Genomic DNA, 16,819 nt, shown 5'->3' with positions numbered 1-16,819 from the left:
AGTAGGATGGCGCTTTTAAAGGGATGAGCTTTTGGGCGAAGTTGCACTTTATTTCCAAAACCCTTGAGCCGCTTCGCCCAAAAGCTCATCCCTTTAAAAGCGCCATCCTACTTTAACCTATAGGAGAGTGACACCCCACTGAGGTGGTAGGGGCGGGGGCCCCGGGCACCCGGCATTCGAGCGGGCGAGGGGGGGCTGGGGGATGGGAGGAGTGGGAGGAATGGGGGAGTAGTCCTACCCACTTGAGGCGACGAGAAGCGTCAGCTCTTCCTCTTGGCTGCAATCCCCGACAGCGCCGTCACGCTCGTTTCCTTTGACGCTCTCTCTTCCACTTCCTCCGCAATTGCCCGGTAACGCAGTCTTGCATTTTTCTGCCTTTGTTTCTCATTTATGTGTGCTGTATCTCGTGAAGCCTTTTACCCCACGTTTGGTGGTGTATTGCATCTTTTAGGTTAGGGTTTCTCTCCCGCCCCTCCGATGCTGCGACAGATTTTTGTGACACTTTAGGGAGTGGGAGGTGTGGTTTGGTGGACATGTGTTGCTGGTCGCGGTGTTTGGGGAGGAACGACGTGATTGGCCGCTGTGGGAGCTCTTCAATTTTTATTTTATTTTACTTTTTTTGAGTTGGAGTTTTGTATTTGCCACCAAGTTTTTGAAGAGGATGCATCAAGAGGCGATGCATTTATCAGGTTTTGGTCTAATGTTAGGATCGAGAGCATTTACGCCTGCTTTTGCGTTCGTGCTCGGGGTGAGCTGTGGGTGCCCTTGTCCTCGCGTTGTTTCTCTGGGCGGAGGCTTAGAGTGGGGGCATTTGTGTGCTTCGAACTTGGCCGCCAACCGCTATGGTTGGTTTCTCGACTTCTCGCTGTGCGCGCGAATCGAAACGCACATGATGCGCCCCTAAACCTTTCTCATTTGCACTACATCCGTGAGATTAGTGCAGCGATGGATTGAGATCGCGGGGGCATGACGCTATTTGGGCATCAATTTTTGGATGTTTGGTACGCTTTATGTGTTCGGAGCAGCCGTTTCCTTGGAGAGGCTCATGAGGGCTCGGGTAGGAATGCAACGTCGGAGTTTGTTTCTTTGTTGTTTTGGCGGAGTCCCTTTTAAAGTTTAGCAGATACGGTCGATCTTCGAGGCTCTTTGGGTCTTCCACGTTTTAGAAACCCCACAGAGCATACGGTTATGGTACGCTGTTGTTTGTTTTGGTACTGGAACTTGATCACCCCACGCACATGTAGGCTCTAGATCGAAGGTTTGCTGCATTGCAGGGATCGAGTGCGGCTAGCATGTTAAGCTGCCACGATTTTTGCAGACGCCAGCTCTGTTGGTCATGTGTTCGTGGCCGGTCATGGTTCTGACGCAGGTTGTCACATTCTTGTAATAGGTGTTATTCAGCGTTTTACCAGGGTGTCGGAGCTGACCATGCTTTTGTTTCTTTGAAATACAGCAGCGAAGTAGTATGGCTGGATCTGCACCCGAAGGGTCTCAGTTCGATGCTCGCCAATATGACGCCAAGATGGAGAATATGTAAGAGCGTTTCTATCCATCATCGCTATTATCATCATGCACTTTCTAAAGCCTCCATATTTGGATCCAACATTTTGATATGTCAGTGCTACCACTGCTTACTGACATTTAAGAACTTGGCCTGTGACTGCATGAACCACATCGTTCTGTGATAACTTTGCTTGGGCAATGTCGTCTGTTCCCCAAAAGCATTGGATCTTAAATTTTTCGGGGGCGAATTTTCTATTTCATGAGAGTGTTTCTTTCGAATCCCACTAACCCGATTTTTGCTTGAGCTCAGCTTGAGCGGCGAGGGAGATGATTTCATTTCTACTTGGGAAGAGGTCCACGAGACGTTTGACGTCATGGGTCTTCACGAGAACCTTCTCAGGGGTATATACGCCTACGGTTTCGAGAAGCCGTCCGCCATCCAGCAGCGTGGAATTGTCCCTTTCACAAAGGGTCTGGATGTTATCCAACAAGCCCAGTCCGGCACAGGCAAGACCGCGACATTTTGCTCTGGTATCTTGCAGCAGTTGGACTACCAGCTTTTGGAGTGCCAAGCTTTGGTGCTGGCACCCACCCGCGAGTTGGCACAGCAGATCGAAAAGGTGATGCGCGCCCTTGGCGACTACCTGCAGGTGAAGGTACACGCGTGCGTGGGAGGGACCAGTGTGAGAGAGGACCAGAGGATTTTGCAGGCCGGTGTTCACGTTGTGGTCGGTACACCTGGGCGTGTGTACGACATGTTGCGCAGGAACGCACTGCGCGCGGACTCCATCAAGTGCTTTGTGCTGGATGAGGCCGATGAGATGCTTTCTCGGGGGTTTAAGGATCAGGTATTCCGTTCGGTGTTGGAGCAGGGGGATTGCATCACGCAGGGATGGGCGTCTTTCAAGTCTGTTTGTGCCTCTGTTTTGAGCCAGTCTGGAATGAGGGTGACGGGGTCATTGGTTTAGGTGCGATGGCCAATGATGTGTAGAATTTGTGCTATCTTTCCGAACGGGTGGATCGGTTCGTCCTTGTGAAATCAAGAAGACTGAGACCTTGATATGCTTGTAGGATGGTGTTCTGTGTATGGTAGACGCTTGTGTTGAGTGGTCTGAGTATGTCGCACTGTTTTGATAGGGGTGTTGGTGACTGTTACGGTGAAAAGGCCGCTTACTTGCAGTGATGTCCAATACGTGCAGATTTACGACATCTTTCAGCTGCTGCCCCAGAAGCTTCAAGTGGGTGTTTTCTCTGCTACCATGCCTCCTGAAGCCCTCGAGATCACAAGGAAGTTCATGAACAAGCCGGTGAAGATCTTGGTGAAGAGAGACGAATTGACTCTGGAGGGCATCAAGCAGTTCTACGTGAATGTAGACCGCGAGGAGTGGAAGTTGGACACCCTGTGCGACCTGTACGAAACTTTGGCGATCACCCAGAGTGTGATCTTCATCAACACCCGCCGGAAGGTGGACTGGTTGACTGACAAGATGCGCGGTAAGCAACAGCGGATGACGTGTTGGTTGTTGGTGAACGATGTCCTTTGGTGGTGGGGTTTGACAGGTCGGATCTTGCGTTTTAGAAATGTGTAGTGGAGCATTGATTGGACATGGGCGGGCATGGGTGTGACCGCGTTGTTGGGGTCGGCAATGTGTGTGCGCATATGGACGATGGCGAAATCTCATGATATCCTGCTTGGATGATGCTCTCTGACAGTTGATGGGTTGTTTATGTGGGCGGGGCAGCTCGTGATCACACCGTGTCGGCTACTCACGGAGACATGGACCAGAACACCCGGGATATCATCATGCGTGAGTTCCGCTCAGGATCTTCCCGGGTGTTGATCACAACGGACCTGTTGGCGCGTGGCATTGATGTGCAGCAGGTGTCTTTGGTGATAAACTACGACCTGCCAACCCAGCCGGAGAATTACCTTCACCGTATCGGTCGCAGTGGGCGATTCGGGCGTAAGGGAGTGGCCATCAATTTTGTGACGAAGGAGGATGAGCGCATGCTCCAGGATATTCAGAGGTTCTACAACACTGTGATTGAGGAGCTTCCATCTAATGTTGCGGATCTTCTGTAAGTCGCGGAAAGTTCTTCGGAAGCACGAGGGCCGGAAGCAGCATTTCCTCAAGGTCTGCTTGAGGAAGGATCCTGTGTAAAGTTTTGGAGCGACTACTTTGTTAGAATCCACCTCGTTCTCACCTGTCGGTTCTGCCCATTTGCGTTTTGTTCTATGGTACATTATGCATGCTAGTCTGAAGAGAGGAAAGAGTAGGAAATCCAGCCTCGAGAGGCTTTGAGTTGCAGATTTAGGGCAGAGAGGTATGTGGGTCGCAAATGAGGCCAAATTCCTTATAATTAGAATATATGGAGAATTTCCGAGCGAATTTTGCGTCTGATTGTAATTTCTTTTATGGGAGCCACATAATCAGCCACTTGCTGCCGTTATTAGTGTGCTCAACGTTGTGAGTTGTGTGGATTCCCTTTGCTTTGCCACGGAGAGGTATTCGGTGTACTGCCGGGGGTAGAGTTGGTAATGATACGGCTGTGTCTGATGGTGTCTTGCTGCTGACGCGGTGTTATCGTAGTGGCCGTTCTGCCAAGCCCCACAAAGCAAAATTGTCCCGAATTCGTCATGGAATATCCAAGGCATCAGCTAGTTTTAGCATTTTCTGCTTTCCATGAAGCGTGGCTCTGCCATTAGCTGTCGTAGTTTTTATTCGAGCAAGACGAGTCGTTTTCCATCTTGTCATTGATGAAGTTTCTTTTGGCCGCGAGCAAGTCTGTGATGATACTACCGTCCATTGCTCTTGTCACTCGATTATTAAAACAATGGTGTCGTGAGTTGGATCCTGTTTTCTTAGGCAAGGCTCGGGCTGTCTCGTTAAGCCACATGAGTTGACTTTCATTGTTTGTTTGCCACCCCCTTGCATTGTAAGCAAGCAAGTACAATTGTGTGTTGTTTGAAGGGTAATGTGCTGGTGATAATTTTGGTCACTTAGAGGAAAAACCGTGGATATATATATATATATATATATATTTGTTGGTTGTGATTTATTTGAGTGGTAGTCTCTTCAGTTCTTTGTTGTACGAAGAATGTGGTGGAGATTGGACATTGAATGATGGTGGGGATTGGAGAGGTTGTTTTGGAAAAAATTCATGAATCTTTTATCTTGAAAATGAATCTTAAAACTTTATTTAGATTATTCTAGATCAAGTAATTATTTGAACAAGATATGTCACAAGAAACTTGATTGGTTTCAATATAAAAAAATAATTTGTATTTGATTCTAATTTTACTTATAAAAATTTCAAAATCCTCTATCTCCTCACTATTGCTTGCTTGTTCTAAAATATTGGGTAGGAGGCAAACACTAGAGCGATTAGGTATATTAATTGAGGTGGTCACTAAGATAGAGTAGTTTGTAGTTTGATATTTAGGGCACTCCCACATTGCATTTGGAAAGTTTTGAATCTCTACTTTATTCTTTTCTTTTGGCACTTGTACTTTCTAGTAAGTTGCATCACTCTACTTCCTTGTGATTTGCACTAGTCATTTTCTCATGGCCAATGTAAGCACACCAAAGATTTTTGAGCCTACCTAAAAAACTTTGGATTTCCCTTAAATGAACATATGTTTCAAAAATTCATCTTTGTCTATCCTCAAGTTTGAAGGCAATTTTGTGATGGCCCAACAAGGTAGCATGACTCATTTAGGATTACCAAATCTTAAGTCCAATTATTAGAAGTAAGCCTACTTGTCTTTTGCAAGACCAAAATTAGTTGTACTCTTAGTACTACCGCTCTTGGATACTTGTTGAAGTCCTAAGTCTTGGCAAGCTTGGTGGCTAGCATCAATACATAACTAGCTTTGAGTGAGCTAGCCTTGGCGCTTGACTAGCATTAGTGGCCCCTTAATTTCCTTGCTCCTTGTCTCTTGTACACAACCTCAATTGCTTTTATCTTGCCACAACTCATTTTTCTTGCTTGTGATTACACCTCCTCTTCTTGTTTAGGATTTGACATCCCATTCTTGCATGTATTTGCACCTTAGATTTTTGTGTGATTGTTGTGCAATTTTATTTGTAACTCTAGTACTTCATTTGTCTAGCTTGCTTAGAACTTAGTCCAAGGCAAATGTGTTGTTACTATCTAATGTTTTGTGTGCTTGATAAAACCCTCCTACATCATCTTTTTTTTTTTTTTTTTTTTTTTTAATTTTAATTTTTTCTTGAATCAAATTCTTTACTTTTGAATCATACATTGGAATTGTATTTCTAAATTAAAATTTTAATTTTTGTTTATAAGTTGCTAAATGAGCTTTGCTTCAAATAAGACAAAGTTTTATATTAGGCATGTAGTGGCATTGATTGAGCAATGGAGATAGGTTCATATATAAATTTTAACTTATTTTAATGTTAAATAAAAAAAAAAAGGATTAAATTGTAGGATTTTAAAAATCTATATTAATATAATATTTGGCTTTACTTTGGTAGTCAAAATATCTTTATATTTATGACAATAGGTGGAAATTTTTTATTGGTATTATTTTCAAGATATGATAATCATTGCACATTTATAAATATTTATAGTTATTTATATTTTATAAAGTATCCATAAATTTTAATAAAATGTTGAATATTATTCTTTTGCAAGATTGTTTTTTGGTGGTTTATTATTATTATTATTATTATTATAATATAGATATACTTTCTTAATATTTTTATTAATTCTTTTGCTCCAATAAACATAAGTATGAAATATGTTGATATCTTTTGCAAGCATTTAATAGATTTCATTAATGAAAATATTATTGTAGATTGCATGTCATTTGATCTATGTGTGGATTATAATTCTTAAGCCAAGAAAGACCTACAAGTATTAAATTAAGAAACACTTGGATATACTAAAAAATATTCTAGTATTAACATAAAATTATTTCAAACAAAGATGAGTATTGATCTGCTTTTTATAATTTAAAGTAAAAACAACACAATAAAGCTTAAAGGATGATAATTTATTCTTTTACATAGTTTGATACTTTAAAGGATAAAAAAGAGAAAGAAAAAATAAAAATAAAAAATATTATTTAATTAACATGTAGTTTTGATGATATTATAGTAAATACTATGAAAGACTAAAGAAAAAAAACTTATAAAAAGTTAAGAATAAATATAATTTTTTATATAAAAAAATTAAGAAGTAATAGCAAAGAATGTTAGTATTGAATTGTATGAAGAAAATTGAATGGTTGAACTAAGATATAGGATTTAGAAGACCCAAGATGTATGTATGTATATATATATATATATATATTATTATTATTATTATTACTACTTACATGACTAAGAAATAAAACTTTAAGGTTTTAGTAAATTTTAAAAAATGATGTGATTTTGATATATCTGGAATTTCGAATGATGGTATGGATTTAAATGTTGAGTAATTGGTAGAATATATGATAAAATAAATAAACAGATGACAGCTTTAATAATTTAGATTATAACTACTCAAATTAGAATTAAATTGGTGTACTAAAAAAGCTTTCTTTGTTCTAGATAAGAAATGTGGATGTTCAATATTGAATTGAAGTGAAATCTTAGACAGGGACCAAAGCTACTGAGATGGTGATTTTAGAAATTGTGTGTGTGCACTTTATTAATAAACATTGATTGAGATGTTGTGTGATACTTGCATTACAGATCATCAAAGGAGGAAAATGCATCATAAATTTATTTCTTAAGAATGCACATGACCCAATTTCTTTCTAATAAATTGATCCATTGTTACTGCTTTCTTTTGGTATTGTGAAGTCTCTTAAAATTAAAAATGCAAAAGCACCCAATGAATGCTTTTGAGAATAGTTATTTTACAGAATGAAGAAAAGCGTCCTAAAAAGAAAGTGGTAGTGCTTAATGGATGGACACATAATATTATTTCACCCAGAGCATTTATTGTACATATATGGGGAAGGCCATGGTTGGGGAGGTCCTTGGCATGGTGGGTGCTTCAAGGCACAGCAGTAAAAGGCTTACTGGACTCCAGCTTCCACAGCTTTGGCATTTTTCGGTGCTGGTTGTCAGGGCATCACGCGATTACTGGCCTGCACGCATGGACTAGGATTGATGCCATGCACTAGGCAGTTGCAGTTGCAGGCACACACCGACAAAAGGCGCGGAGAGCTGCCGCGTGCCCTTCTGCTGCGCACGTCTACGGTCTCGAGCCCGAAGGTAACGAGACTCCAAGAGAGCAGCATGCTTTTTCACCGCGATTACGCGCTTTTGCTTCCTCCCCACTGTTCCATTCCCCCACCTTCCGACTTCTAGTGCCGTGTTCCAGTACCATTGTGTCTGCTGTGGATTTTGGATAGCGTTGTTCGGCATCTTCTGTCATCCTTGCTTGCTCAGGTTGGCTTCCCTCTCCAAACCTGGTGTCGACTTTTGTCCACTCACCGCCTGCCCATATGCGGCCATGGCAGTCAATGCCCTTGCTGGTTTGCAGCCAGCTATGCCCATCGGATTGCTGACTCAGCTATACATTTCTGAACATTTTACAGTTTGTCCCATAATTTTAAATTATGAATGGACAGTGGTCCACATCCAACCCTCACTCGGTACCGACACCGCGCGGACGAATACTGGTATCGGCTGAGTACCGTGAGCTGGATCACCGGAGCGGTGGAGATGATTCTGACGAGGTCGGAGAGGTAGACGTTGCCTCTCCGACACTGTTTTCAATGCCCACCCGATCTCAGGCTCCCCCCAGATCGCTGTTTTCGTGTGACCCCAGTTGAATGGTCAGTAAAGTTGGCAGTTCGGACAGGATTGTAATGGGGATCCTCGCTGCATTGGTTTTCTGCAAAACATTCCAAGGCTTCGTTGAGCGAGTTTCAAGTGGTTTCGAATTGTTTATGTTAGAATTATGCTGCTGGGTGCTGGGGTGGGTCAAATCTCACATTTCTGGTCGAGCGTTGCCACGTTGGCCCAATGATCGAACAGGAACGGCCTTGGACTCTCATCCTACGCTACTGTGGGGCCCTTCCGTCGCTCTTGCCCAATGCCGCGTTTTGGGTGGTGCTTCACTTTCCCGTTCGTCTTCAGCCCCCCGCTTCTTATTGTCCACGTCTCGGGAGATGTGTCTGTGTCTGTCGGTAAAGATTCTGCGTCGGTGGCTTCCTTCTTTCATGGTTTGGGGGCTTTCAGGCTGGGGTAATGATAGCATGCCATTCGAAGCACGACCGCGGAGGGGTTGAGGTTGGTGGAGCTGCAATCAGCCCCCTAGCAGTTTTGAGGTTGCCATTTGAAGCGATGTTCAAGCTTTCTCCTACACGCTTTGTAGGTACTCTATGCATGATCTTTGTTATGGAGTCAAGCTGATTATTCTCGTGCGGGTGCCAGATCAGTGGATATATTTTTCTATGGTTATGTCTATATAATTTTTTTGGAGCGATCTCTGTGGAGAAGAAGAGTGAGAGAATAACCTTCTCTGAGTTTGGAAGTCGCTACTTTTGCCTCCCATCATCATTCCTTGAGTACTGCGTCGTCTTTTCCGTGCTTGCATGGCGTAACAGCCAGCCTGAACATCCTGGTGTGTTGCAATGGCAAGAACATCATCAAGGTTGCCCGCCACGTTTGGATAGGCATTCAACAAGTTCAAAACATCTGCCTGTACCAAGTGTACAGTAACTCGCGAAAGTGATCCTCTTGGGCTTGGCTTGTCATGGATTTGTTTTTAGTTTGGTGTGTTAAGCAATCAAACTCTAGAGATCTCGTCATTTACGGTGGGAAACCGCGGTCCAGAACTTGGTAGAAGGCTCTATTCCTCCTCTCTGACGATCCCAACACTTTGGTGTGGGAATGATGTACAGTAGTCCAGGGTACGTCGCATCCCTCATTTAACTCCATAGCCCGAGTAGACTCTGTCCATGCTTGGGTGCAATCTGAAATATCGGCGCATTCTAGTTCCAAGGTTGGCAGTTAAACACAAGCAGGAACTGTTGTATTGAAGGCGGTGGCGGGAATGGTGGTACAAGGTGGTGGAATTGGGGTTGGAGGAACTTAGAGAGGGGATGCGTTGAGTTAGGAGCTTGGGCTAAGGCATCAGGAGGCATGGTGAACTCAGCGGAGACCGAAAAGAAGTCTGAGCCAGCAAATGCCATGGGCGCGGCTCGTTTCTTATTGTTCCTGGTGCTGGTGGTCGTCACCACGTGGCTGTTCTTGCCTGTCAGCCTATTAGGATTCATCTGTTTGTGCAGCTTCATCGTCCTCGTCATCAAGGTGCAAATTCGTGTATCCTATCAGAAGCTTGTCTGGATGATTATGCAAGTGCGTGACGTTTGTATCTATGGGCACAGTACGAAAAGGATGCTGTTCTTGACACGTTTATGAGCCCAAAAATTGTTTATGCAAATATCCTGCTAATGTAATTCTTGGAACTTGAGCACATCAATCTTCCCCGGGTACCATGGGCTGCTGTAGGGGTCGTAACCAATAGTTGATGCAACTATAAGTTGTTGGGGGTGCCTGATTTTAAGGTTATTAATGCAAGGGAGGTTCTGATACCCATATTACCGAACTTACCCAAACTTGCATGGAGTTTGATTTGATTGGGGGCTGAACGATTTCCCAACGTGCGAGCGAGAATTGGCAAATCTGAATAGAGTGCCGAGTCTTTCCAGTTGTAGGTGGCACCTTCGACGTAGATGAAAATACGTGTTTCTGACCACACCACCTGATAGATGGCTTATGATTGTATTCAGGCAACTGTGATAGATTTCTTGGTACGAGAGAACACATCTGAATTGGGGCACGAGAGAATACACCTCAATTGGGGCACGAGAGAATGTTGCTGTTTCACTTGCTTTCATCCGTGTTTATGGTCTTGACGCCCCTTCGTAGGCTCATATTGGGTTCTTGCTCATTTCCAAGGAGACCTTGGCTTACATCCACAGGTTACACTGTTTGACATGTGTGCCGTGTCATCGTCCATGAGTTAGGAAGAAGTACGATACCGGGCGGAAGAACGAAGTCGAATGGATGACGCAGAGCGGAGCAGGGTCAATAAAAAACGGGTACAATGTCAATCCCCTTGAACGGCGATGTAAAAAACAGTCCTTGTGAGGAAGTCAGCAGTCATCTGAGCTTGGCTTAGTCCAAGAATTCTATTCTGGTTCGCATCCATCTTCGGACATTTTGACAATCTTTTCCGTAATCATATTTGGCTGCTGCAGACATGTGAGGAGGGAGAGTCATTAAGATGGCTAAACGAGGGCATGAAGAGAATATGGCCGATGAGCACGGAGTTTGCATCAACTTATTTTTTTGGTCCAATGGCTTCGACGTTTCTAGATAAATACAAGCCTCGGGGGTCGGGGTTGGTGGTATGTAACCCTCAACGTCATGTCGCAGAAAGCACATTGTCGATCGCCTGCGTGAAAGAAACACTGCACTAAACACAATGTCTGTAACTTCTATGCTTTCATCGTGATGGGACAGGAGGATGTAGAGAGCGCGAGAGAGAGGGAGGATGCGTGCGCCTCAAAGAGATGCGCAGGCCTTTTTGCATACGCAGTGTCTTTGCCATCCAACTGCGATGTTTTTCAAAGTTCTTAGAAAAGAAGTGCTGGTTCCTTTAGCTACTGCCTCTGTTGATATTGACGATTATGTGATATGAAATTGTGTGACATCGTTCAAGATGTTTTAGATATGCTCGGTTCTGTTACTTCTGTAGCTTCTCATGAATCATTTCAGCTCGTTGAGAATAGCATACTAATCAAGTTGCTACAATCGGTATAACATATGGTATCCCTCTTCAGCCAATGCTAGACAGTCTGTTGTTGCTTGGCTTCTCAGAGCGCCAGCAATTGGGTTAGTATGCAGGTGAAGGCCTAAAAGAGCTTATAGGTTGTTGCCTTTGCTTCTGAACAAGTCTCAAGGTAGTCGTTCAACCGAAACTCTGATGTGATTGGGTAATGTTCGGACAAACATCCGCATGTGGCAGGAAGCGACGATAGATGTCAGCACTTTGTGCCTTGGAAACACGCCACCAGAGTTCTATTGCATTCAGACGCTTGAGCAATCTATGGATGGTTATGATGTGGTGAGCTTCCACTGCAATTGGCCTGATCTTTGATTCGTAGTGGTTTGCGTGCGTGCTGCACCGAACACGGAGACTCAGGACGACTTATTCGGTTTTGTCATGAAATCCATCCGTTCACTAACATCTTGATCTGCTTGAATAGGCATACGAGGCAAGGATGGTATTCCATGCCGATGAGCGCATGACTGCTCAGATGAAGGTAGTTCTGAATTTTTTAGGGACGTACAATATCTACATCTCAGGTCTGCGAATTGAGGGAACGGTGTGTAATGGTTCTTGACCATCTCCGTGTTCGACAGTAATCATGGCACAATGTTCCCCTTGTCTTGTATTGGCATGCTGCTTCTGCACCAACTTCTTTTGTTCCGCTCGCAAAAAAAATGAGATGAGGAATCAGACCTGCAATCATAGTCCTGTTTTAGGTGTTATCATGAAGGCAGCTTGTGCTGTCAACTGGCGACCAAATTCTTTTCTCAAACTTTCAGATTTGATCCTGTACAAAGTCTGAGTTTGGCAGCCTCTTGGCGGTACTGAAAGAACATTATACCTTGCAAGAGTAGCATAACTCATTTTAATAATGGGACCATTCGTGTTCAGAGTTTGTCCAAACGCTTTAACAAGTCATAGCTGTGCGAGATTGCAGGTCAGGATATCAGCGAAGTTTCTGAAAGGTTGGCCATTTGTCAAGCAAGTGCGCTTCTGCTTCAAAACTAAGCCTGAAACTGTAGACGTGAAATATGGGTTTAAGTTCCTTCGTGACGTGAGGAATGGCTATGTAAAGCAGCGAGTGGTAAGTTCACAGGTTACGTATCCTGTCTGCGTGTTTCGATTCTTGTGCAAACATTCACACGTTACCCTCCTTTGATACTACATTCCTGAGGTTTTGGTAAATCCTGGTTCAACACAATGTTGTGCAAGCGCAAAGTCAATTATCATTGGTAATTTGGGTCAAGGAGAGTACTTGAATTGAAGAACCCTCAGCGATTTTTGGACTGGTTCATCAGGATAGGGTGCTGCGTAAGGTATTGGAGGATTGCTTTGTTGAGGTGAACCACAACTTCTTATGTTTCACGCTTGCAGCAACTTTTCACTTTTGATGCAGCTCGTATCAATGGGTTTTTCTTTGTAGCAATTCAGCCTTGGGCATGTGCAGCTGTTCTGTCTTCTATTTGTTTTGCTCTAGCGTCTTCTGTATTTGTATCTGTCCCTCAACGCTTACTCAGTGTCCAATTTTCAGCAATATGAGACACGACCGTTTCGTACGGCACAGTAATCATGTCTTGCAGTCGTTCTTCAAAAGTCGTGAACTCACTTTAATACTACTCGCACCTGTGCAGCCGAACTACTTAGAGGTGGACGTCGATGCAATAGCAGGGAAGTTCTTTTCTGATTCAACAATGTAAGAAAGTAAGCCTCACGATGGAACTGGCTGCACATTTGCCCAAGGTTATTGCGTTACAAATTGTTGAAAAAGTGCTGACATAATCCACACTAAATCAACGAGAAGACTGTCTTCAAGTGTTCTATGGATTTTGGGATTGTAACGCTTTGCGTAGGTATTCATTCGGGTGTCTTAGCACTTAGTACCCAAATCGTGGAGGGACTACTCATGATTACCATGAGGTTCCACCCTTCAAAAGCACCTCTTAGGAACACTGCATTGTCTGAGAGTCTTCTAAGAGGAGGCTGTTTCTGACATGAAGGAAATCGATGTTACATTGCATCTGGCAGGTGCAGCAGGGATTTCCAGAGAAGGGAATAAGGCCGCTTTTATGGTGGAAATCTTCGGCGCTACAAATCTCAAGGTCTCTGACGGGAATAGTGAGTATCTCTGTGTATTTGCTTAACTTCCATTTTGTAGTCGTCGGTGATTAAAAGTAGTAGTTTTCCAGGCGTGTCCTCCAGCATAGACGTGGTTTGAGGTCTTACAAACGACTGGACGGTTATGAGAATCCATGTTTGTATGTTACACTTGAAGTTTTAGTGTTGCGTATGGCCTTTCAAGTGCACCGTCCATTTGAGTTACATTCTTTGACAATTTCCATTAAGAAAAACCGGGTGGACACGTGGAAAACGCTCCATCGTTTTGCTTTACCCCTGTGACCTTATTGTGAGTTGTCCACAGAGCTTCCTTACCCGATCGTGGTCGTGCAATTTGGGACCCACCAGGAAAGGAAAACTGGAGTTAGCCACCAAACACTAAATCCAACGTGGGAAAAGGAAGAACATGAATTCTTCATCGAAAGCTGGGGCAGGTCAAATTTTCTAGTTTTGAAAGTGAAAAACGTGATTGAACCTTCCACGGAGCTTGGGTATGTTTCCTTCTCTGCCTAACTGAAGCTTATCGTGGATGTAGAATCTATTCAAAGAGTCGGTGGGGTTTGGGAGGCTGCGAGTATGTATCATACATTTTGTCAAATCTCACACCTGACAACATGAACCTCGACAATCAAACAAGTAGGAGGTTTGTCCACCTTATGTTTTCGTTCATGGGTCCTGTATCGGCCTTTATTCAGATTGTGAGTGGACGGCGAACTTCTTCGAATGCTGAAACAGCGCCTTGATTTGCACGATGTCCGATCTTCGTGCTAGGCGCTAGCGAAGTTGTTTTTGTTTGTGTACCCTGAATATAATGGTTCATTCGTAAACTTGATGTTTTGTCCCGTTCCGAAGCATTCCTAGTTCGGCATGGAACTGCAAAGTGATGTATTTGCTTTGCTGTTGCTCAGGTTCGTCGTCGTTGCTGTCAATGAGTATAAAAAAAATCCCTACCATAAATTTGATGAGCCCTTCGTTTGCAACGATCCAATACCAGGCCGCTTACGATTCGCCATCACCATGAAACACTCTGACCCCCTTCATACGGTTGACGAACCACGCCCGAGCAATGCTGGGGCCGAGGCCGAGGCTGAGACTGAGGTACTGCAGCTGTTACTCGAAATTTGTAAACCGCTGTAGATTGCTGAGGGCCAGACGAGTTGCCGATCAGTTCTGTCATTTACCACTTCGTCGGTGCAACCGCAGCGGGCTGTTTTTCCCGCACGAACTTCCTCCATTTATTGCGTGTCCTGTCGGCGATTGGTTCATCTGAAGTGGATTTCTCTTTCTTTGCCCTAACCATCCGGGAGTAGGTCGATAGTCTTCTTCATCGTAAAGCCAGTTTTTCCCTGTGGTGCAGGCTATGGCGCGGACTGTCCCATTGGAGATTATGGCCAGTAATGCAGCTGTTGGTTACGAGTCACCCTCCGCTGCTACGACGTCGAAGTTGAGGAGGTCTAGCAGTTATACAGACTTAAAAAGGGTGCCGTGGAGGTCGTATATTATGAAACCAGGCAAGGGAAGGAAAGCAAAGCACGGCAACGAAACGGCAGAGATAGAACAGCCACAGGCTGCCACTAGAGAGGCTCGTGGGAAGCGTGAGATTGTTGACATGCCCTCTGAATGGTATCCCGTTGGTGCCATCGCCATTTGTCGTCCAGGACCGTCGGTGCCTTCGCAGGACATTAACGCAACAACGATCAAACCCAAATCACCTGAAGTTGACGAAAATGGTGCGCACCGACATGAACGGCCAGAGCGGAGGGCCCCGGAGGTAACCCGAGTGATAGACGCACCCAGAGAAGGTCGGCTTGAGCCCATGAACATTTCGTCGAATTTAGTGGATAATCTGCAATTGAATCGACCTGAGCAGTTCGAAGGTGCAGGTGCAACGCCAGGAGTACGGGATTCTGGAAGCCAAGTCTCGCTTTCCTTGAGTGGCCCTCAGGATGAAACAGTTGTGGCCAATGTGGACAAGACACTCATCATTGGTGCAAACGTTCAACGGCCTGATTCCAAATTGCCATTGCAACACCCAGAAAAGCCCCCTGGGAGCAATGAAACTTGGAAGCAGAAACTTAAAAAATTGAAGAAGTCGTGTGTGAACCGTATAACGAAAAAGAATAAGAAGAAAGGTGATGCTTCGAATGGAGTAGATCCCCGTTCTGGGAAGCTGGGACGCACCAGCGGCGATCCTGCACAGGTGTTTCACTGAGATTAAGACGAGGGTACACCATTAACGGGATTCGCGTCTACCGAAACTACTGGTCCGAGTCGCATGACTAGCAATGGCGGTGCGCCTGGGAGTGCACATGGAAACACTAACGTGCAGGGCAAAGTCAATGCCGGCACTGATAGCGGTGCTCCAGGTAGCCAGTCCGACAGACGTACTTCGGCAGGCGGACGGATGAAGGACGTTTGAGGTCGCATGGGTCGGTCTTCGCAGCCCGAGTCTTCACCGCTGCAGTAATGGAGTTCAAAGTCGATATATATTAGCGGTTGATACGGTTTTTTTAGACCAATATCAATAGCTGGAATGTGAGAGTGGTCAGAGTTTCTGACTTGTAATATCAGACCAGTGCGTGCAAGATGCGTTGCCATTTTCAGAGGAGGTGTGGCACCTACGCCTTCGTGATTGTTGTTTGCATGAGTTCCTACGCTGTCTAGCTCCTCATCATCCAGCGGTGGAGGAGTCTTTGTTCGTATTTAAGCCCCATTTGATCACCACCACGCCGCAGTTGAGGGCTCAACAGCCCTCCGCAGTTGCAGGGGAACGACTAAACTGTTCTCACCTGCGAACGGTATCATCGAATTCTCAATATTGGAAAGTTCCGACTCAACAAAGCATTGGACCTTTCGCGGCGTTCCTGACCCATCCAAATCTTGCGTTTCGCTACTATCCACATGGACAGGAGTCTTCCACCGACAGTTCATGGAATGTAGGAGTCGTCGTGCACACCTCGCAGCAGGGAATCTCAAATTACCAGCCAGCCAGCGAAACCGGGCGCAAAGCTTCTGGGCGTGGCTCGACAGGAGCTGTGTAAGGGCGAACCGTGATCATCAAGTCGAACAGTGAACTGGCAGAGCACAGACACGGAGACGAAGCAGATTACAAAAGCCAGTTTGGAGCCGTCGAGTGTAGAAGAGACTGCATCGAAGCACCGTCCATCTCGCGGGGACATGACAAGACAGCTCAGATTCATCACGGGATGACGAGTTGGCGTAGAAGTTCAGTGTCTTCTGCACCTATACAAACTTCTATGCAAGTTAGCCACATGCTAATTATGGCATTGCCGGCAGAAGCCAAGTGTACAACCTGCTTGGTAGAAGAAAGAAGAAAGAGATGGTGATTGTACCAAGTATAACAATTTCTCACACTTCACGTTATTTCATCATG

At 44.7% G+C, this 16,819-nt stretch overlaps 3 protein-coding genes across 10 annotated transcripts; all 3 read left to right on the top strand.

Annotated features, from left to right (window-relative positions):
• Window positions 1-284: 284 nt before the first annotated feature.
• LOC149989332 (eukaryotic initiation factor 4A-9-like) lies at window positions 285-3,893 on the top strand. Of its 2 annotated transcripts, none has more exons than XM_090250832.1 (5): window positions 285-350; window positions 1,454-1,533; window positions 1,814-2,351; window positions 2,703-2,997; window positions 3,246-3,893. In XM_090250832.1, the coding sequence occupies exons 2-5, from the start codon at window positions 1,466-1,468 to the stop codon at window positions 3,584-3,586; spliced, it is 1,242 nt and encodes a 413-aa protein (XP_090106958.1). In that variant the 5' UTR covers window positions 285-350; window positions 1,454-1,465; the 3' UTR covers window positions 3,587-3,893. The 2 variants fall into 2 exon arrangements, with proteins under 2 accessions (XP_090106958.1, XP_090106959.1); XM_090250833.1 differs by having other exon boundaries at window positions 285-451.
• A 5,721-nt stretch (window positions 3,894-9,614) lies between these two features.
• Window positions 9,615-13,912, top strand: LOC112282049 (C2 domain-containing protein At1g53590). 5 transcript variants are annotated; one of them, XR_012217464.2, is made up of 10 exons: window positions 9,615-9,782; window positions 10,502-10,576; window positions 10,736-10,885; window positions 11,506-11,604; window positions 11,747-11,866; window positions 12,248-12,394; window positions 12,609-12,650; window positions 12,942-13,011; window positions 13,336-13,409; window positions 13,774-13,831. XR_012217464.2 is itself a non-coding variant. In XM_073533886.2 (10 exons), the coding sequence occupies exons 1-9, from the start codon at window positions 9,615-9,617 to the stop codon at window positions 13,364-13,366; spliced, it is 894 nt and encodes a 297-aa protein (XP_073389987.1). In that variant the 3' UTR covers window positions 13,367-13,409; window positions 13,774-13,912. The 5 variants fall into 5 exon arrangements, 3 of the variants coding, with proteins under 3 accessions (XP_073389987.1, XP_073389986.1, XP_073389988.1); XR_012217465.2 differs by lacking the exon at window positions 13,774-13,831 and adding an exon at window positions 13,730-13,747; XM_073533886.2 differs by having other exon boundaries at window positions 12,942-13,003; window positions 13,774-13,912.
• Window positions 13,913-13,926: 14 nt separating this feature from the next.
• On the top strand, window positions 13,927-16,028 carry LOC149989331 (uncharacterized). 3 transcript variants are annotated; one of them, XM_090250831.1, is made up of 3 exons: window positions 13,927-14,061; window positions 14,334-14,523; window positions 14,783-16,028. In XM_090250831.1, the coding sequence occupies exons 2-3, from the start codon at window positions 14,443-14,445 to the stop codon at window positions 15,635-15,637; spliced, it is 936 nt and encodes a 311-aa protein (XP_090106957.1). In that variant the 5' UTR covers window positions 13,927-14,061; window positions 14,334-14,442; the 3' UTR covers window positions 15,638-16,028. The 3 variants fall into 3 exon arrangements, with proteins under 3 accessions (XP_090106957.1, XP_090106956.1, XP_090106955.1); XM_090250830.1 differs by having other exon boundaries at window positions 13,941-14,068; XM_090250829.1 differs by lacking the exon at window positions 13,927-14,061 and having other exon boundaries at window positions 14,084-14,523.
• Window positions 16,029-16,819: the final 791 nt, after the last annotated feature.

This window comes from Physcomitrium patens, chromosome 5 (assembly GCF_059467195.1).
Source record: "Physcomitrium patens ecotype Gransden chromosome 5, ASM5946719v1, whole genome shotgun sequence".
Lineage (NCBI taxonomy): Eukaryota > Viridiplantae > Streptophyta > Bryopsida > Funariales > Funariaceae > Physcomitrium > Physcomitrium patens.
Note: the sequence above shows the minus strand (reverse complement) of the source record. Positions and strands in the feature narration are given on the sequence as shown.

Bases quoted from the DNA above. Each gene is read 5' to 3' on its own strand.
- LOC112282049 (XM_073533886.2), top strand. From the start codon at position 9,615: ATGGTGAACTCAGCGGAGACCGAAAAGAAGTCTGAGCCAGCAAATGCC. The intron at 10,886-11,505 runs GTATGTAACCCT...CGCATGTGGCAG, and splicing joins CTCGGGGGTCGGGGTTGGTG to GAAGCGACGATAGATGTCAG. The intron at 11,867-12,247 runs GTGTGTAATGGT...GCGAGATTGCAG, and splicing joins GTCTGCGAATTGAGGGAACG to GTCAGGATATCAGCGAAGTT.
- LOC149989332 (XM_090250832.1), top strand. From the start codon at position 1,466: ATGGCTGGATCTGCACCCGAAGGGTCTCAGTTCGATGCTCGCCAATAT. The intron at 1,534-1,813 runs GTAAGAGCGTTT...GCTTGAGCTCAG, and splicing joins GACGCCAAGATGGAGAATAT to CTTGAGCGGCGAGGGAGATG. The intron at 2,998-3,245 runs GTAAGCAACAGC...TGGGCGGGGCAG, and splicing joins GTTGACTGACAAGATGCGCG to CTCGTGATCACACCGTGTCG.
- LOC149989331 (XM_090250829.1), top strand. From the start codon at position 14,293: ATGGAACTGCAAAGTGATGTATTTGCTTTGCTGTTGCTCAGGTTCGTC. The intron at 14,524-14,782 runs GTACTGCAGCTG...CCTGTGGTGCAG, and splicing joins AGGCCGAGGCTGAGACTGAG to GCTATGGCGCGGACTGTCCC.